A 21,854-nucleotide genomic window follows, 5' to 3' on the forward strand; every position below is an offset into this window, starting at 1 on the left:
CAAATACATGGCCATCCAAAGTGACTCAGCCGAGACCTCTCTGTTAGACGGTCAAGGAACTGGTGATATTTTTCCTGCATCAGTTCCACCCAGCTGAGAGATACAACTGAGGGTCAATACCCAATTCCACAAAACAGGCATATATCTTCCATGTTCATGGCTTACATTCTGAATAACAGAGCAAAATTCTTCCTCTTCCAGCTAGCTTGTCTGAAATTAACTGAAGTTTCTGTGAACACATCTTTCCACTAGCAAAGTTACTCTGGTACCCATATGTCTGCTAGAGTATTCCTAGATGTGTTTAAAACTTGATTGTTTCAAGTGCCAAAAGCCAGGCTACTCAATACATGTCTAAACTGTACAAGGAGTAACCAACTCAGTTTCAGGCTGAAATCCTGTGATCTGCAAGCTTTGCACACCATAGTGTGAACTGTCAGGCTAGGGCTCCCATTTTTCTGTCCTAGGGTCCTGGTGGCAAATGGATTTTGTTGTGCAGGACTCCAGTGTCAAATCTCTGACCCCAGATTTTTCTCACCGTCTTTTGCCTCTCCAGAAAATGTCACTACAGCAAGCTGCTCTGTAGATGACACTTTCTCCTTTTTTCCTGTTTCACTAGAAGGAAAGCACCTGTGCCAGAGATAGATTCCAGAGCCCAGAGATGACAGGAGCTGTTCCCTGAAAATTTAAGAAACTTGCTGCTTACCTGTATGCTATGTTTAGTTGCCTATTGTTCATCAGTTTTGCAATTGTTTTCTTGGTGCTTAGCACACAAGATTTTTCAGATTTCTTTTCAATGTTCTTAAAATGCTCACTTGGATATTGAGAGCTCAGGGTACCTCCTGAAAATGTTTGCAGACAGCAAGGATGTATTACAGGTAGCATTTATACTATTTTTCTGGTCTTCTAGGTGTCTTCTAGGAGAGATTGCCACAAAGAGTAAAAAAATAAATCAAAAAAATAACCAGTTTTTACTGTAGCTCTGCATATAATTTATATGGGACTGTGACATAAAATGTATGATTTTCTTGCAGGCAGATTATGAAATAAAGAATATTTCAATTCTAGTTTAAAATGGAATCCTCTTGTGTTCTGCAGAACTTATTTCAATTCATGTTTCTTATTGCATTGACAGACAAGGCAAGTCAAAGTATTGTTGTGCCATCAGGTCCTTGAGGCTAGGAATATTTCCTTTATATAAATCCTTCTGCAGGTATTATAATCTTTTGACAGATTATTTTTCTTCATCTGTATATTTTTTGTTGCTGTTTTGGGGAAGTGTTTCCATTACATTATGGCAAAGGACGAATGTATTTACCACAAAGAGGAAATAAGACCAATCTATCACAAATGTCATAGTAGCAGAAACAGGTTTCACAGACGTTAAAAAAATTATTGAAATCCACATTAATAACTGCATCAAAGATTGAGCTGATTGACCTGAACAACATCCTACATATTAGTAGGTTATCTGTGGATAATACTGCTCATTTTTGCATCTATTTAATTAGTATTGGCAAGAAAGAAGAAAGTGTAATAAAACACCACATAAGTTAAAGAAACTATTTGCTCTACCTTTATGCATAGGTTCACAAATGGCTTCTTCCCCTTTGGTTGCTGTGGAGTGTCACTGACTATATTACTGATGTCTGCAGGCATTTCAGCCTTTTGGACTTGCCTTTCTTTTAAGTTTAATATTAGCTATGAATTCTCCGAATCTATTCATTATGGCTAGTGTAAATTTTTTTCTCAAATCTAAATTTTTCATATGTACATGCTGACCTCCAGTCTTCCTGGAGTTGTACTTCTTAAGGAGATATATAAGAAAAACCATAAATCTTAGGACCTGGATTTTTTTAGGCGATGGTTTAAAAATATCATGGGGATGGAATGTTTAATTTACTTTTGCTTTCAAATTTTATAACTAAAAATGCATTCTTACAAATGCTAAAACTTCATAGTTGACCATATTTTGCTGCCTGTTAAATAATACAAGACATTTTATTTCTACCTCTGTGGTTTCCTGCATCAAATCCAAATTGACAACACAACTTGCCTCTTGACATAAACATATATCCTCCTTCCTCAGTAGAATTCTTGATTTATTTTATGTCCTTTTTTTTCTGATTTCTTTTTCAAACTTTGGTTTTTTAAGTTGTAAATCTTTTGGGAGATAAAATCTTGTCCACCTTCTTCCCTTGAGTACCTCTGCCTTCATCTAATTATTGTGAAAGAGATTTGACCTTGCAGTTGTGGATTTTACCAGGTGATTGTAGTACATTGTCAGACACATTCACAGCTTTGTGCATCAGTATTTTAAATAAGCAAGATTTCTTACAGAGAGCACAATGACAAAAAAAGTAAACAGATTATTTTTGTTTAATTGTTTAATGGCTTATTTATACAGTAAGAATTTTAGATTTAAATATTTAACTTATTTCTGGATTCTTTAAACTGATGTGCTCTTTTTTCTGTCCTCACATTTCTTTTACATTTTCCTGGCTGAATACCACTATTACTAGTTTCATCTTCAAAATAATTTATTCCATGAACAATTCAACACAAAGATTAGTTTTAAAGATGTGCATTTTCTTTCAGTATAAAAGAGTTAAAGTGCATCTTTCAGACAAAACCATATTTTTGGAAGTTAAAGCAGTAGTGATGCAAGGATTTCTGAGGGAGTAAAGCACCAGATTCCAATGAAGAACTTCTTCATGGAGAGTATCAATGTTCATAGATATATGTCTGAATGACAAGGTTATCTGAAGCCATCAAAATTAATGCTAGTGACAGCTGACATCCCTCGAAAACACTCTGTTTAAAAAATCTTAATGGATGGCACTGAACATTTTGTGTAGGGTATAGAGTGTTCAGAAGTGGTCTCTCACAAAGCAGCGCCAGCTTGGACAATTCTGAATATTAGATTTAACAGTGAAAAATATCAGACTTTGCTGGATTTGGAGGTGATGGAAAGTTTTGGACTCTAGGAGTCAATAATTTTAATACACAACTGGCTTCTCCCATACAGGTCCTCAAATGAAATGAAGGAACTCCGAATGAGCAGTGAATCTCTTCAGATGGTTTACAGCTGCACTGGTGCCATAAACCCCCACAAAAATCTGAATCAGACTGATTTATCCCACTCTTCTCACAGGCACTTGTTTGCTAGGGAAGTAGGCAAGGAAAGAGGCAATGAAACCACTGTGACCTTGACCTGGGCAGGCATGTTTGGTGAGACAAAGAAGGCATATGTCTCTTTCTTCCTATATGTCTGGTCTGTCAAAGTTTTTTGTTTTTATAATTTCTTTCTGTGAAATAAAATTTTGCCATGTTTGGTTCTTGTAAATATACTCCGTAATAAAATGACTTACATAGGAACTGATATTTGTGTTGAACAGGATTGGTGCTTAAATACAGGTTCTTCTGTCAGTAAGGTATGAACAGGGAAAAAAGAGAAATAAATAGCATGTGCAACAAACAAATCTCATAAAAATTTATTCATTTGGATAAAAAATGTAAAAGGTGGTCTTCTGATGTCCATAAAGTCATGTACTTAAACAGCCCAATTTCTAGCATTAAAAAAGCCAGTGGAGTTTAGCTATAAAGCCTATATATTCTGAGAGGCAGTGAAAGATAAAATGCTGAAGATTTTAGAAAAGCTGTCTTAGTGGTAGCTAGTATATCACATACAGAAAAGGACACAGTCTAGGTGGTTTTTGAGATAATGACAAATTGTCAGACATATTTCCTTTAGATATGATTTTGTTAAGGTAATATAGACCTCTCTGAAGAGGAGTGCAGTTACACAGTGAAGACTGAAGAAACCTGTTGTGAGAAAAACACATATCCTGCTTTGCTGAGTGTAAAGTTTAGGTGCCTAGGATAATGTCTCATAGAGCTGGACCTCTCTTTAAGGTGAATGTCATCTTTTTCTTTTTTTTTTAAAGTAGAATAAAATCATTAATGTTGGAAAATACCTCTAAGATCATTGAGTTCAATTGTCTTCTGTTTGCTTGCTGAGGTCTAGAGAGAAACAAAACGAAGCCTTACCCTTCCATCACAAAATCAGCAAAAATATAAAACATGAAACATGAAATATCAGAATGCAAGGTACCTTTAGCTCAATAAAAGGGACTCTTTCCATAATGGCTAATTTCCATGTAAATAACTCCAAAATTTAATTTCTCAATCATATTAAGGGGAGACTAGCAAAAAACCCAAAGTATTTATGATTATTTTTTTTCCTTACATGGAATTTGTTTTTGTGAGCTGTGAATACTTCCCTCCTCTACCTTCTTACTCTTTGACCATGATTGTTCATTCACAGGAACTTTTGCCTTTAAAAGACTGCCATCAACACAGTGGGCTAAGATCCTTTAAGAGTTAAGGGTCAGCTCTTTAACACACAGAATGCTTAGCAATACACCAAGCCTGTCCACAGTATGAGTTCTAAAGTAGGTGCTAACATGTCTGTGTATGGGATAGATTTATGCTCCAAATAGAAGGTTCACATGACACTTTCATTCTTTTGCCTCACAGTCCCAAAAAGTCTTTTTTGTTCCTGAATATAGGTAATTGTGGACAGTGTTGTTGCTCTCACTTCGTTCACTTATTTTCTCGTCAGACATTTCTCTCTTATAATACATCTCCAATATTTCTCAGATTTTGCCAGTCTCATTCTTGCTGTCACCACAGTGTATTCCTTAGTCATAAACAGAGGGTACTACATATTATAAGGAGCCTGTATTCAGAATGAATGTAGAATTCAAAACAGTGGAGTCACCAACATGAAATAAGGCCATAGGTAAGTCCTCGATGGTTTGTAATGTTTGGCAAGGTTTGAGGATCGAAGACACTGTTTCGTTTGCTGCAGCAGAGTTTGTGCTTTATGGGCCATGCTGTATTATCAAAGCCTTTTAGCTGTATATGAAATGGTACTCATAAAGAATGTGAAAAAGTAAGGGATTTTTCTGTGCTGTTAGTGAGAGGAAGGTGGCCAGGTGCAATACTATGTTTAATAAATTAAAGACTTGTCAGAGTGTGTCAAATTGCTGTTCATGTCCAGAGCCATCTTGGATTGGGTGTATTGATAATTTGTAATTGTCAAGCTATTATTTAGTCATAATCTTATGCTCCACATAGAACTATAAGCAATATGAGAATATAAACTAAAATAAGAAAACAAACCCTCTTATTGCTGCTATCTGTTCTAGCTTTCTCCCTTAAAAAAATTCTCAGTACTAATCATTTTTCTTGTGAGATTTGGCTATTCAGCTTCTGTCGAGGACAACCTTATGGTGTTTTGGTTAATTCTTCTGCCAAATCTCTCTGCTTTGTCTGCTAATGATATGTAAAAGCAGCTATGGTCTCTTCCTCTTGCATGGCCAGTTTATAGCACTGTGTTGTTGCAGCATGTGTCCAGCTGCCAGTGATCTCTCTGACATGCTATGTATCGTATTAAATAAATAAAAGGGCGTAAAAAAAATAAAACAAATTAAATAAACAAGGGTGCAAAATAAAACATAAAGAGGCTGCTTCAGAAGTCTCCAAAGTGTGGCTGACACACATATATATATAGTCTCTCGCAGAATGTTCTAGAAGTCTTCTGGCCAATCACGGGCTGTTGTTCTGCATGGCCACTCCCAACTGGTCCCAGAGCCCTTTGAAAGTCCTTTGCTCCTCACCATAAGCAGCCTGGATATCACAAATTGTGGATTCTTGTTTCTTGAGACCCAGTGTTTTTTTTCTGCGGCGTGGCTGTGTGGGTACTCTCTAGACTGTTCCCTCCAGGACCAACTCACACACTGTGTAGGTAACATCTTTGTTGCTGCTCTTTGAGGATTGTTCCACAAGTTGGATTTTCAACAGTCAAATCACCTAATACACAGTTCTGTTTATTGGGTCATTATCCTGCCCTATTTTTCATGCAACATTAAACCGACTGACTTGGTTTATGTTGTGCTTCCAGATTTTCTGCTTTTGTTTGCAGAGTACTATAGTCGTCAAGTCACTGTTTCTCTCTCAGCATAACAGAAGTTATAATTCAGTCCTTCAGACCTCCTACTAAGTTCACAGGGAACTATTATTTCCAAATTTTCAGAGACCTTTTTTTTACTGCTTTATTTTATAGTGGACTTTCCATAATAAATACTTATCTAAATGTCAATTTTCAGTGGGGAAGTATGTGGAAAACAATACTAGCATCAAGAGAACTGTACCATGACTTGCATGAAGAGAGGGAGAGCAGAGGGGTTGGGTGGTTCAAAAGTAGTCTGACAGGAAGCATGGTGATGGGATTGGAGAAGAACACTTCATTTATTAAAGTTCATGTTATATATTTCAAAATTATAATGAGATCTTACAGTGAGATCTTTCAGAATCTCAGAGTGATCCTTTGCTTTTGTTCCTCATTGGACTCCTTGTGCTTCTTTTACTGCTCCCTTCCTTTTCCCTTATTTTTCTTGCACTTGTCTTTTCTGCACGTATCTTTTGTGTCCCACATAGCCTACTCTTCTCTGCAAAAAACCTTTTGGCTGCCAAGTTCACATCTTTCAAATTCCTCCTTAAAACCTATTTCATCAGGGAATTTTCACTTTTTATCCAAGCCAGATGCCTTTCTTGCTCTGAATATTTTTTCCACATCTTTTCTTGTCTGTCTTAAGGCCAGCATATCTGGTAGTAAAGGATTACCAATAATTTTCATTCTTGAAACAGAATGAGAATTCTTTACAAATTCACTATTTTGACTGAAGTAGCCTAAGGGTGCCTCTATCTTTCTGTTGCCATTCTAAAGCTTCCTCTCTCTTAAAAAAAATTAGTGTGTTGGAGGCAGGGAAGGGGGCAGGGATCACCTTACTGTTGGCAAGAAAATGGCCCTAAGGAGTCCAGGTTTCTAGAGTTTGCTTTATGTGATATAAAATTACTTGAAAAAAAATAACTTTCCAATAAAATTGCAAAATCGTGTCCTTGGTCATACTTCCATGAATATTAAAGCTGTGCCTTCATTTGTGTTAAGGGAATAGAAAAAGAAATCACTAGGAAAGGAAATAGTCACACTTAAATCTGCTGGAATGTTGCTCTACATTATTTACCTAGACAGCCATTGCCTTCAAGAACTATAGGAAAAAATATCATGGTTTCAAAAATAAAATAAAAATGTAATAACTGCTGCTGACACTAGCAGTCAGTTTTCAGGGGCCTTGAAAGGACATGCTCATTTCTCTCATTAAATTTCATCGTCTGTGAAATACTGACTGCAACTTCACTAACATTATAATGAATATTTACATAGAGATCAACTAGTGCACTTCTCGTGTTTCATTCCAGTAAATTTCAATGGTGCTGCTTTGGCACAAAATGGGAGTAACATGATAATGATTCAATCCCAGAAAGAAAGGGCCTCCTTAATCACCTGTGTAATATTTGCAGAGTTTAAGTCCTCATTTATTCCTGTTCAGATCACATGTACAGATGTAATTCAAAGACAGAGCAAAGATATTTCACCATCAGATGGAGACTCTAGTACTATGAACATAGTTACAAACATGCCTAATTTTGAAAGAACATTTCTTTTCTTAACAGAGTGATTAGTACTAATGGTGAGTGCACTTAGAGAAATCCACCCCTGACCTTTGAGTCAGTAAACTGGCAGTTGAGGAACAAATGGGACCATATTATTTTTCTTTTTTTTCTGGCTTGGGCATCATACACTGTGAACAAATGTGCTTATGTAAGTCGGACTGGACAATGAAACTTATTGAGCTCTTGTTTTCCTCCTTCAAAAATATTTCAACTCTTTAAGAGAATGACACACATATTGAATTCCTTAAGCTTACTAGATGCCAAAGGGTGTATCTCCTTATATAGCCATCCCTTGGGAACAACTACAGTGTGTCATCAGATAAATCCAAATCTCTATTTGACTGATGAAAACTTTGAGTGTTAAACCTCGGCTGAATGTCAGTCTTTGCCTCTGTCCCTTTCTCCCTCTCTCTGTCCCCCATACATAATATACACATGAAAGCACTTCTCTGACTCAAGGCATTTGAAATATGGTAACTTCAAGTCACTACTAGAAGTCACATTTTGATCACATTGAAAAAATAAAATTGACAGGACGACACCATTGCCAGCTTTCTTTTACCCAAGACTGTCAAATGGGAACTAAAATACATATTTACAATATTGTTGGGAACACTATTAAAATATTTTAAACATTCTAAGGAGAAAAATATATATATATACACATACAAGGGTCCAGTTTGTCCTTCTCCTATAGGCTGGTATTATGCTGTGTTTTACCTTTCCTTGCATTATATTCCAAAGTCATTCTGTGCTCAGGCTTGCAGTCACAGGCACTGTGGTAGGACTGGATTTGCTGCCAAAGGACACTCTGACAAGCCCTAATCTGCTTCTAAGACCTGAGTGGTTACAGTGCTTGGACCACACTAAATCACCAAAAAAGAACCCTGTTTTGCTCCCTTGTATCCTTCTTCCAGGTAAAGAAGTTAAGTCAGGAAGATAAGGAATATAATTTCAGAATCACCCTCCTGATCCAAGAGAAAATGCAGAGGTAAGATTAATGTAGTTTGACTTATTTATCCTTCTTTGAGATTTCTAATCTTAAATGCAAAAGCAGAATTTGGATGGTAGAGATTTTTGAAGACCCACCAACTCTACAAATGGCTTTTCATTTCCTTTAAAATATTAAATCCTTCACTGTATCTATGTTTTTATTAATGCTGTGTTCATTGCAACTTTTAAAGATTTTCAGATATTTTTGCCATTCTTGTCTTATTTTTAAAGATTATTTTTTACTTGATTTGTAATTTATTTTATTTCTGTTCTTTCTTCTGTCTGCTATCCTCTGCAGAAAAATCTCTGATAATTATTTCACAGTACACTATTACTTTTGATTCTTTCTTCCTTTTACTTGTTTCTTATATGGGACCAGAATTCAATTTGTTTGAAAACTATGTCTTATGAAGTTACTTTAGAGGCATGAATATGGGATTTGGAATAGATACCTTCCAAAAATAGAGAATACAGAGGCTATGGAGAGAAATACCACAGGTTTTAAGTCCAGTTCTTCATGGAAAAAGGCATTCTAAGAAGAGTCAGAGGGTGAAAGTCTCATCTGTATTTTGTTTCAACTATCCTATTAAAAAGAAAAATAATTAAAAAGTGACCAGTGTATCCAAAAGAACAAAACCCTCTTTCCTTTTAATACTGTGCAAATTCTCTATACCTGCTGCTTAAAAACTTCTGTTGTGCCATGTTCTTATTAATGTACCATGTACAAGGTTGTTTGTAAGGCTGAACCTGTGTAAGAAAGAGTTGACTTGTGGCTCTGGATTCAGTCCTGAGAAAATGTGAGCCTGTCAGTAGCCGGCTGTGTGCTGGCTGCCTGTAGGGCACAGTCTCAGGGCTTATCTGGCAGCTGCTGGTGCTGGGACATAGGTGTTCAAAGAGGTTCCTTATGAGAATAAGCAGCTATAAGGAACAGATGAGGAAGCAGGATGATTAAAGACAATGGATTAGAGGAGGAAAGAAGAGGGAAAAGAACAGGCTAGTTACATGAAAGTATGTGAGTAAAGGAAAAATGTATCAGGTATGATTCACAAAGGAGATTGCCTTCCCTCGCCTCCTCTTCTTTCTCTTCGTTGTTTCTTGCCCATATGTCTGCTAGATTTGTTGTGCACTTACCACTGCAAAGCCAAGGGCTGGCTCTTTGCAAATTGCTTACTGTTCTGTGTGTTCATGTTTTCCCAGTTATAATACTGGCAAAATATTGGGGTCTTTAGCCTCCATATAGCAGATGTAGTTTATTTCTGATGACCTGAATACGCCACTGGTGCCTCTGATACATTTTGCCCAATGGTAAACCGGTATAATAGAGAAGACTAATGAAGGGAGAAGTACCAGGTTTTGTAGGTGAATTTTAATATTTTTCAACATACAGATTACATTCATGTAGCATGATGAACAACTTTAATAGTCTGAGAAATTTATCTAGAGAAACATAGAAACACCTGCTAACTACTCTTTAGTGTTTTTGTTAAGGCCACAAAGCAAATGCAAGGAGAACTTGACATCTAACACTGACATGAGCACATAAATTCAAGCTGTACTTGCAGAATATACTGGAAAAGGAAAATTTACATAACACTACAGTGAACTGCAACTGCAAACAGGAGTAGATCTTTCTCAATTTGAGTTTTAAAATGAGTTAGCTGTGAGCCAGACATTAAGGATTTCTTTTCACAATTAATCACATTAAGTTTTTTCTACGCTATTCCCTATATTGTTAATGTAAGAGGGTACCTCTTATACAGTCAGAAAGCAGAAAAGTTAATGCATCACTTGGACAACAAGACAATTGAGAATTCAGATAGCTTTTCAATTAACACTGAAGATGTTAATTTCTGCACCTCAAACAGCATTACGAGTTCTTTTGAGGAATTTTGATGGTGACAGTCTTAACTTCTGTGTATTCATGAAGTCCATATTCTCCCCTAGATAAAAGAGAATGAAGAGCAGCATTTATGCTAATGCTTTTTATATGAATTATTTTCTGGATGGGATTTTCAGTGGTAGTGTGCAATTGGCCGGATATATTACAAGTACACTAGACATATTTGGAAGACAGCTGTGCAGCTAGACTGCTGCTGGAAACCTTTTGAAAAGCTACATCAACAGTCTCCTGAGAAAAATTGCAGAGAGAGTAGTTTTACTTCTGTGAGTGGTGTTTGTAAAGCTCTTCTTCTGATATCAAGAGCTTTCACCAGAGTCAAAAAATAGGAACTTCATCTCAAGTAAATGGGGGACAAAATTATCCCACTGTAAAAACTGAGACTGTAAAAAAGAGTTGCAATGTTTGACATGTTATGAGCATGTTTCACCTGTATGTTTTCAGTGATGAGATGAAGCTTGTTTGTATTCCTAACTATTTGATATTTGATGTAGTCAAAGTATTTAGACATAACTGATTGCTCTGTTGAACAAGGGTTTGCTACAGTATAATGTTACATAGATCTCACTGCTGTCTTATAAGATAGATATATAAAAAAAGACAGAAATCAGTGCTCAGGATGTTTGCACTGGGTGAAAGTGTTTACTGATTCCCTTCACTTTTGGGGAGGAATTTTTTTAGTATATGACATTTAGTAGCTTAATTCTTAATGGCATTGTCACTCCAAGAATTATATGGATAATTTTATTTTGGGATCAAGAAAGTGAGTGACTTAACATAACCACATCCTAATTTTTTCCGTGTAGGTTTTGCACACATATTTCCACTTCTCCTAAAAACGGTTGTTACATATTTACAAATTTTCTCATGACAGACATCCATCTGGTGATGATTTTTTTCCTTGTCCTATAGTGGGAATATTTTTATTGGTCTGATAATTGTGACTTTGAACCCAAAAACTTTGTTAGCATGAAAGATTCATTCCTTCAAAATGTACGGTTATAGAGAAAATTTTTTGATAGTCTGTTATTTCCAGCAAATAAATCCAAAAAATATTTCTGAAAAAGACTGTAATTCAGAATTGATTATCTCCCAGTTATTGGCACCCGCACCCAACAAAGGCAAAGCTGTGTTTGATAAAAATGGTCTAAATTATTAAAGGGTTTCAATTTCCAGTTTTCTAAAGCTCTCAACATTGGCTTGACTGTTTCCTTTGAAGTCAGTGGGAGCTTTGCCATCAGAAGCAGATTGTGCCCAGTGATGAGCAAGTATGAAAACACTAGCCTCTGTCTCTGAAGAAACTACAGAAAGAGAAACTCTAAAGTGCCTCACCTATACATACTTTTTTAAATCACTTCCATTGTTCATTAGAAGTGTTATCTATTTATCTTAATAAAAAAAGAAGGCTTACAAGTATTAATTTTTTCTCATTGCTTTCAAAATATTTTGTTCTTGTACATATGACATTTTGAACAAAGAATACAAGTAAGACTGGATATGATTCAAGTTGAAACTGGATTAAAACTCAGAAGTTTGAAAAAAGTTGATTAGTTTATAATATATGTATGCTACTCTGCTTCTATTCTGGGAAAAAAACAAAGGTCCAAAGACTACAGCGAGTTATTTTCATCAAAACTTTTGGCCTGGCTGGCACATACTGTCAAAACATTAGTTTCACAAATTTTAACTGAAAAACCTTGCTTAAATCAAGGATTTTGGAAAGTCTTGTGTTTTCAAAACCTAGAATTTAAAGGGGGTTTCACAACCCACAGGTTAATCTTCATGAAAATTGTAGTTTCTCTATATATGCAAAAACTGTAAACCATAAGCACAATGGTCAGTTTTGCTTACCATATACTGCAACCACAATATACTGCAAGTTAGTACTATTGAAAAAGTGTGCCTCTAAGAAATTTTCTTATTTATTTTGTGGAGGAATTGCTAGTTAACATTGCCTCTGACAACATGATGCCTCTAAGCACTCTAGAGACTTATTTGCCAAAATCTCAAACTGGTCATCCTAGTTATTAATATTTTAAGTCAGGGTATAGAATTTAATTTTGAATTTCCTGTGAATCTACAGCTTTAAAAGTATTCACTTACATTTCTCGTCCATTTCCTGACATCTTAAAACCTCCAAAGGGACATTGAGCAGACAATGCGCTATAGCAATTAACCCTGGAAGAACAGGAAAATTAGTTTCGACAGTACAAAACAATTTTTTTCACTTCTGAAAAATCAGATTTTCTGTCACCTCTCAAAAGCCTATGGTCATAGTCACAAACAACATCTAAGTATATATTTGCAAAAATATATGTAGTTTGAAGTTCAGAATAAATGAAGCATCAAAAACAACTACAGTTATTATCAGAGTACTAAAACTCAGCAAGGATCTTCACTCTGAGAGACAATCATATCTTTCTCTGATCACTGCAATAACATTTCTAATTTGTACATAAGCTCTCTCACAAAAGGTTATCCACAGATAAGTGTTCTGCAGAAGAGTTTATGTACCCTTCCAATAGATAAATGCAGGATGACTTCACTATATATTTAGGAAGTTTTTTATGGTTCTATTCAGTTAAACCTTATTCTGTACTGTGATTAAGAAAAAATAATAAGTAAGAAAGCAATTTCACAGGCAAATTTTTAGGTATGAGGATTTTGGCAGAATGTGCATCCCATTTCCTAGCTAAGAAGCTCTTTTTGTCTTACAACCTTGTCAAATCAAATATTATCTATTTTCATATCTTTTATTCTATCCTCCTTGCCAGTATACTGGTTTCAACAAAAGAGATTCTGTTCATAGCTAAGGATTCCTCGACCACCAGTCATGTAAGAGCAAATCCCAAATATTCCTCTTCTATTCTATACTTTCTTCCATATAAAGAATACCAACTCTGAAAGCAAGATTGTTAACTTATTTTTGGAAAGCATATGTTCTTAGATCACAGGACTTGGGCAGGAATTTGTGCTGGTTGTGAGTGGTTACAGATAAAATGTAAATTGGACACAGGTTTTGCATTCAAGTAAAATTGGTTGTTCTCCTTCTGATGCATTGAAATATCTGTAAGGAAATGCAGGTCTTTGTCAGTGATTGTCATTAGACCCTGCTATGCCTCCAAGCTTTCACTCTTTCATTTCATAGCTTTTTCTTTTCCAGTTCCTTATAGGTTGCCTCTTCTTTTCTACTGCTGGAAATTGGCCTTGTAGTTGTTCTCCCAGCTTGTATATCCTTTCTTTGTTCAATCACATTTCATAAATCTTTCCCATTACAAATGGGAAAAGGCTCTGCCCAGGCTAATGGCCACTGAACTTCAGATAATTAACTCCTTTACACAATACCAAAACTTATCTCATTAATTATCTATTGGGCTATCCTCAGATCCTGAAGTAAAGGGCACTCTCACAGCATTTTATTTTGTTTCCTTTTCTTTTTAGCAAGTGAATTTCCTTTTTTTGACTAAGTTTATTGGAAAATGATATGATGACTAACACAAAGTAATTATTTAGAAAACACATGAAATGGGGAAACATGTGGGAAAGATAAACAGAAGAGACAATGATCTACCTCTATAAAGAAGACAAGGAATTCATATAAAAAAAGACCACCCAAAATACTGTGAATGTGTCTTACAATTAGTGCCATTGATGCCCGCAGATCTAAAGTAAGAAGTAAAAAAAACTTTACTTACCATACTGTTCCAGCCTGAAGGGCAGCTGCAAATGTCAAAGCTTTGTCAATGTCTTTGGTAAAAACTGCTGCTGCTAAGCCATAGGTGGTATTATTTGCCCTCTTTATAACTTCATCTATGGCTTTAAACTTCATGATTTGTTGAACAGGTCCAAATATCTGTATCAAACGCATGTAAACAATATGAAGTGATCTGGAAGAACTTATTATTTGAAGTAATTGACATATTTTAAGTTTACTTCTGTCAGATGGCATTATTCCTGAATTCATTCAGTCAAGAGTGAATAAAGTTCTAAAAGATACCATAAATTTGCATAAAGACTTTTGCAATATGAAGGAAGTCAAGATTATCTATTGTAAATAAATCATAAAACAATAAATGAACAATGAAAACAAATAAACAATGATCAAAAGGCACCCATCATAAAGGTAGTTAACATGGTGTCACAATGTCCTAGGTATCTATTCTGGTTACCAACAAACTCATGCTTTCTGGAGCTCTATTAAAGCTCTTTTTTTAAAGTCAAGAAAGGCATTCAATTTTTCATTCACCTAAATTTACTATTAGAATTTTATCCCTGTAGGTAGCTGCTCAACTGAGAAGGTACTCCAAGTGAAACAAGTAATTCTGCTTTCCATGTGGGTGACAGGGTAAGAAAATAGTCCTTCAGTTCAGCTTTCCTGCTACCGTTGTTCTCAGCCAGAGGTGCCCATCCCTATCACAGAACACCAAGACTACGTAAGCTGAGGGAGGCATTACAACATCTAACTAATTCTATTTCCATAGACTGTGAGCTTTCTATTTGACTGAGTTTTTAGTGTTGTTTCTAGCTAGTGTTCTAAGGATTGATTTCTGTAGATCAGAAAACCACTGGACATTCCTCCAGTGTTCAAGTTGTGAGCTTTAAAACTCAGATGTTCTTTAAACATTAAAATTAATTACACTGTCTTGGCTGCTCGTAGCTTCTTTGTTCATTACACTTAAAATAATGTGAGGAGCAGTAGTTCTCATACTGCTGACCAAAGGGTAACTAACAGAACTGTGAAAAAATTGTAGCTGTGCTGTTTCCTACTTGACTCATAGTATGGTGGAAAGAATCCAAATTCTGTCTCAAAGAGGTCTATCATGTTTTACAACCCTCTTCCTATCACAATTAATTCTAAATGCTGTAGTCATTTTAACTCAGGCTGTTGGCTCTTGCTGGATGTAGTAAGTATGTTTAGGAGACTGCATTATCTTTCTAGTATGAAGTAGTATAATGGACACCAATTGCAGCCCAATTGCAGCAGGTATTAATTAAGATAAATGTAAAAAAAACACAGTGAAGAGGTCATGACTTGACTTTGAGTCTTTATGTAGAGAACTAGCTCAGATGGCAGCTCAGCACTCCCAAATGTTTTTAGTTCCTTCCAGACAGTCAGTGGTGCCCTAGCATTGTCATCTTAGTTGGAACAGTAGCAGATTCTTCAATGAAGTATAGATACATCTACAAACTGATCGAAATTAAGTAATCCCACAGGGGCAAAATGAAATGCTACAAACAAAATGCCTCTGGAGTACAATCAACTATTTTCTCACATTGCAAAGCAGCTGCTTAGTGCATACAAGAACCAAGTGGCTTCTCAGGCAGTGTAAAACATTCACAAGTTGTGCCTCCAAGGTTTACAGGTCACTGTGATTTTGATATGTGAGAAATGGACAGTATGGAGCAATGAAAAGAATCCAAACCTCAGCATTTATCTACTGCAAGAGCCTTTGCTGGCAGGGCAGCCTCATACTCCTCTCCCTCCTTGAGCAATCTGGTGAAATGGGCACCAGAAAACAATGAAAGAACTTTAAACATCACCAGGATGGAACAACAGGTTTAATGAGAGAATATTCATGTAGTCACTTGACCTTCTAAATGAATGTTTTGTACAGATATTTAAACAGACGACTTCCAGTGAGAGAAGAGACTGCTGAAAATTAATTTACCTCTTCTTTGGCGATGCGCATGTCATCTGTAACATTAGAAAAAACTGTGGGCTGGATGAAGTAACCCTTGTCTCCCCATGGACCTCCTCCACATTCCAGTTTGGCTCCTTCTTTCTTCCCACTCTCAATTAGCTCCAGGATTTTTTTATACTGCTCCTTATCAATCTAAATGAAAAGATATTTCAGGAATGAAAGCAACACACACTGATAACAGCTGGTCTTCTAGCTTATTAACCTAAACCTGAGTCCCTATGAGCTGGAGAAAAATATGGCTTTTTCTCTGTGGCAATACACCACAGTGAATAGACCTGATGCAGGCTATAATTTTTTTGTTCCTAGAAAGAATTACTCTAGAAATCATAACAAGGAATCTGATTACAAAGAGAGATATTTAACATAACTACCATAAAGGAAATGCGGCTACATCCATTATTACAATTTTCCATTAAATGGGATCATACCAGTTCTAAAAGGAGTAAATTTTCTAATCTGTAAAATAGATAAGTTTCAGCTAAAAGTTGCTAAGGATAAAAATAAGTCAAAAAAGGCAAATTTTGAGACTGGAGGAGAAAAGAGTCTTTATGCTCATTCAAATATTTTCATTATTGCTTTTATCACATGTTTAACTCTTTTAAATTTTTAGTAAGAGTGTATTTACATCTCTCATTTAAATTGTTAGCATGAAATTCAAACTCAGTAAAGCCCCAATAATATGAGAAATCATTTCTCTTAATTTTATATTAGCTGTACACCAGACAAATGGAGTTTACTTTTTTGAATCTTCCTGCCCTTTGACTTTTAAATTTATTCTGCTGAATTTATTTTCTTGTACCAAAATATATTCCAGAATATCAAAATAAGTTTTTTTAATTTCCCTAATCTTTTGTGGCTTGGAGTGCGGTTTTTTCCAATTTACTGGGCGTCTTTTATTACTCAAAATGACTGTGATAACCAATAAAGAATATGTTACTCTATCAAATGCATGGGAGTGGTTTTGTCTCCTACTTTGTCTCTACTACAGCACTTTTTTCCATGCTTTTATTCCTGCAGTATAAGCTGATGTGGGAATAAAACTAGATGAGAACTACTGTAACAGTGTTGAGTTCACAGCATTGTGATAGCAATACTTTTTGATGCTGCATTTTAACATTCATTTAATGGCAAAGCTGTTGGTATGATCTTTTAATGAAAGGATCAAAAAAACCCAAACTCTTGCATTTTAATTGTGTAATATTCTAAAACTGAGAACAACATAATAAAAGTCTAGTGCCTTGAAAAAGGGGAAAAGATATTGAAACTCTTATTTCTTCGAGCTAGTCACTTATAGTGGCACTATCTGAATGAAAAGTTAGCAAGCTCTAACATGACATACATGAAACCTGCAGTTTTACACATCTGGTATTGGAGCTTTCTCAAAGCATTTCAATTTTTTATAATTGTTCCTCTTCAATAATAAAAAGAGAAAGAGACCTTAGGCCTATGATACTGGCACAAGCAACAATCACTCTGATTTCTTCTTCTTTGTACTCCAGACTAACCTCTACAAAACTGTACTTAGCCTTGAAACTGCTGCAACGGTAGGTTTAGAAAGACATTAAATTGTGATGCCATGACAGAATTAGGCTGAAACCATGTAATATTACTCACTTGAGGGCCTTGCTGTACACCAGGTTTCAAAGGATCCCCAAGAGTATACTTCTTTGCTCTTTCAATGCTCCGGCGAACAAACTCATCATAAATAGGCTCTTCCACAAAAATCCTAGATCCTGCTATACAACATTGTCCCTGGTGATAGAACAGACCAATATGGGCAAATTCCACAGCAGCATCCACTGCAAAGAAATGCAGAGTTCATCAGATAATGAACCTGAATTGTCACATGATAAATTCTTTACTACCATTTGTCACCCATCTTATTTCTCATTCTAACACCTTTTATTTTTATGGCGCTTTAAAACACAGATATACAACCCATTTACTTATGTCCAAACTACCCTTCTCAAGAACATCATGGTACACCTAGCTGAACACACATTCAGATATTCTGTGGGAAATGTAGATTTAACATTATTTGCCCTGTCAGGAGTATCAAGAAAAGTATTCAGACAGAAAGTTAATAAACCTGTTTAAGATCCTTCTATCTTCTTTTCATTCCTCATTCATGTTTCATTAGGATGATCATTAATTACATTAATAATGAACAGGCTTTCAGAGCTCCAAATCTATTCAGGAGCAATTGATTTTGGTGGCAATCTAACTTAAAATTATGGCATGATCATTGCTTCTTTTTGAAAAAGTTAAAATAATTTGTTGACAAAGAAAGGAAAAAGTGTGTTGGATTTGCAATAGTAGTAGTTCATATAATAAAATTGCTACTAACAATCTGCATCTGCAAATATAATGTTAGGACTTTTTCCTCCAAGTTCCAGGGTAACTCTCTTCAGATTGCTCTTCCCTGCGGCTTCTTTTATCAGTTTGCCAACCTAAAAGGTAGGAAGAGGACAGCTTCATGTCAAAAAGTTCGTAATGACTTCTATAATACCTTTCTGATTTCCTCAAAGTGAAAAATCAGTTAAGAGATTTCTACTATCCCAGTAATAAAATGAAAAATAATTTAAAATAAAACAACTGAGAAGAGTCAGGGTACAGGGGGCTTGTACCCTGTGAACTGGAAATGTTTTCTAGAAGAGTTTCCCCCTTTAATATTAACTGCCAAAGATACATGGTGCTTTTTTGGTTACTACCACTCTGTTTGCACGTATCTCTAATCTAAAGCAGGCACAGGTTGCTTCTTCACCTGTTACTCCCATTAGGTTAAAATTGCTTTGTCTTATGCATGAGAAGGCTCTTTAATGCAAAAAGTTTGTAAGACAATCTACACTGGCTGCATGGACACTCTTTCTTGTTTCAATTTCTCTCTTGGATGAATGAAGAGGAGAAAATGAACACTGCAAGCTTACCTTGAGGAGGTAAGAACCCTTACACTGCTTTTTTCTACTGACGACATGATTGAAGGAACTACTTATTATGAACTGCCCTGGAAAAGTTGTGAAGGAAAAATCTGCAAAGGAAAAATCTGCTTGTAGCTCTTGTGTCTTTGGTCTCTTAACTGCCTGTGTGCAGCAACCATCAGGAAAATTTTCTCCCTCTGTCAGCCTTCCTGCCATCATTTATCATTGACGAGTTGCACTGCTAGAAGAGAACAGTCACCAAACTCTAGAATACACCCTCTGGTCCATCTGCCTTTGGAGGATCACTGGGCGTTGGGAACTATAGTTGTCGCTGTCTATTGGGAACATTTGTGGGATACTTCTCAGATGTCAGGGTTTTGGGTTGTTTTCATTTCCCATTACTGTAGAGCTGAAGGTTTCTGAGAGTAAACATAGCTCTTGCACTCAGTGTGTACTGATCCCTGACATGAAGCAATGATATTTATCTTTGGAGTCTATATCCAAGAAGTTAAGAGACCAGATGGCAGCTTTTCCCTTTAGCATGCATTTAGACAGACAATATAACGAACTGTATCAAAGAAATAGCTAATCCTTAATCCTATATATAGCCTGCAATGAGAAATATTCAATTACAGCACTTACAGTTCTTCAGAGTGAAGGTTAGGGAAAATTAACAGTGACCTTCCTTTTAAACAGATACATATTCAAACCCTTTTTTAAGACCACCCAGATGGTACTAAGTATCACTGAGATACCAAAAATCTGTCACCTCACCTAAATGTGTGTAGACTGAAGAATGAGATTTCTTATGTACCTTCCTGTCATCGTGTTGTTATTAAACTCAAAGATAACTGAACTTCTTAAAAAAAGAATGCCATGAATGAAAAAGTTTTGGTTTAAAGGAGTAAGACTTAAAATACCCTTGGTATACTGGGATCTACTGCATCTCATGGACTGCCTTTGTTTAAAGGGCTTTCCAGCAATACAAACATAGTTTAAATATGTTTAAAGTTAATAATAACCAACAAATCATTAAACAAACTTTGTTTAAAAAACCAGCAGCCTTAAGAAAGAAGAGAGTTAAAATAATTATACAGAATAAGTTAGACATTAAATCATTGCTGGGAATCAGAGGGGCACATTTCCTGCTTATATTTTCTTGTATTCATTATAGTACCTCTGTAGAGCCTGTGAAAGCTACTTTGTCTATATCCATGTGGTGAGAAATTGCTGCTCCAGCGGTGGGTCCAAAGCCTGGCACAATATTCACTACTCCAGGTGGAAATCCTGCCTGAATTGGAAGAAAGAATCCTGTAAATTTGGGGAAGGATAATAACTATAAGAACATGTGTTGCATGATCTTCCCTTTTCAGTTGTCCAGCCACACTTTCTTAGCCACATATTTACTCTCAGCCCTAGAGCCCCACAAGGTTTCATTCTCACCTGATTTACACCCTCTTTCTGTTACCTGTATTTTAGATTATTGAACTCTTTATTTTTTTCCCCAAAGAATATATTACTTTCATTCTTTGTCAGTGTCATTTCTGAAGAATATCTTTCAAAATTTTCTCACTCAGATGTATAAAGAAATATTGCTTACTTTCATATCTTCTTCCTTAAAGCTGTTTGAATCAACATACGTGCTCGCTGACTTCTGCACATTGACATCCATGCTAGATGGAATTTAATTAATGATCTGCTACTGAAATTCTGTTAAGAAAAATGACGGAACTCTGGATGTAGGTTGAAAGTACAGTGGGCAACATGAGAGTTTACAGCAAAAAAGGGGAAGATTAGCTACCAAGCATGAACAAGCAAGCTGAGATAGGCATAGCTTAAATATCTTGCACATTTTTTATTCAAATAAGCTTTTCCTGTGGTTCAAAACGAATGCATTGTTTCCCATAAATCCTTTATTAGATATGTTTCATTCACAGCAAAATAAGTTATTTTCTTCCAGCAGCTTGTATTCTTGTATGCAAAGATATGAAAAGAGTAGATGGAATTTTGTTGGTTTATGAAGCAGCTGCACAATCTCAATGACACTTGAGGAACACAGAATTAAAATATCAAATAGATTCATATCTTGCATTATCACTTCAATATAGCACTAAAAAGGACATTGGAATTACATGCTAAAGCTCCATGTTTTTTATAGAAAACGGTGAATTTCAGGTGGTGAGTTGGAGCTCCTAAAACTTATGTCCTGTGTTTTGGATACCAGGTTGCTACTTTTGTTCAAGGAACTTTTATTCCTTACAGTTTCATGCTCAGATACAGTCTGTCAATGCTTGTTATGCTCATTTAGTTTTCCAGATAAATATTTACCCTGAAATTGATGAGACAATGAGATTCTTTCCATTTTCTTATCATTGTCTTTCTTGCTTAATTTGTGCAGGGAAATCTCCCTTTGAGCATTTAATTTCCATGTTTGTTTTAGGAACTCTTCTCCATATCTTAGTAAGGGAGCCTTGTGAGTGCCATTAAGCAAGACAGTGAAGGTTACCAGAAGTGACTATATATATATTTTTTTTTAAAGTGGGCATTTGGGAACTAGAAAGTTAAATTAGACCTTCAGATGTTTTCACAAGTCTAAAGCTGCTATTGAAGTGATCACTGGCAGGGATTTTTCCCCCAGTGTAATTTTTATGTTCTGGATATTTGTCACATTCCTACTTCTGAGTTTTCCTTTCAAGAAATCAGAATATCACAATAGATCTCTCATTAGATCATAGCAGAATTATTTTCCCTGTAAAGTTACTTTTC

General features: G+C 35.8%; 1 protein-coding gene across 1 annotated transcript in view; it reads right to left on the reverse strand.

The window, feature by feature from the left end:
* Window positions 1-10,438: 10,438 nt before the first annotated feature.
* Window positions 10,439-21,854, reverse strand: part of ALDH1A1 (aldehyde dehydrogenase 1 family member A1) — a 30,315-nt gene continuing 18,899 nt past the window's right edge. The window contains exons 7-13 of the mRNA XM_041422197.1: window positions 20,266-20,379; window positions 18,518-18,620; window positions 17,785-17,969; window positions 16,138-16,302; window positions 14,164-14,321; window positions 12,572-12,646; window positions 10,439-10,511 (exon numbers count right to left, since the gene is read on the reverse strand). Coding sequence (XP_041278131.1) covers window positions 10,439-10,511; window positions 12,572-12,646; window positions 14,164-14,321; window positions 16,138-16,302; window positions 17,785-17,969; window positions 18,518-18,620; window positions 20,266-20,379 — 873 coding nt within the window. The remainder of the gene's footprint in view (window positions 10,512-12,571; window positions 12,647-14,163; window positions 14,322-16,137; window positions 16,303-17,784; window positions 17,970-18,517; window positions 18,621-20,265; window positions 20,380-21,854) is intronic.

The sequence above is a fragment of the Onychostruthus taczanowskii genome, unplaced genomic scaffold, assembly GCF_017590055.1.
Source record: "Onychostruthus taczanowskii isolate IOZ18803 unplaced genomic scaffold, ASM1759005v1 scaffold72, whole genome shotgun sequence".
NCBI lineage: Eukaryota > Metazoa > Chordata > Aves > Passeriformes > Passeridae > Onychostruthus > Onychostruthus taczanowskii.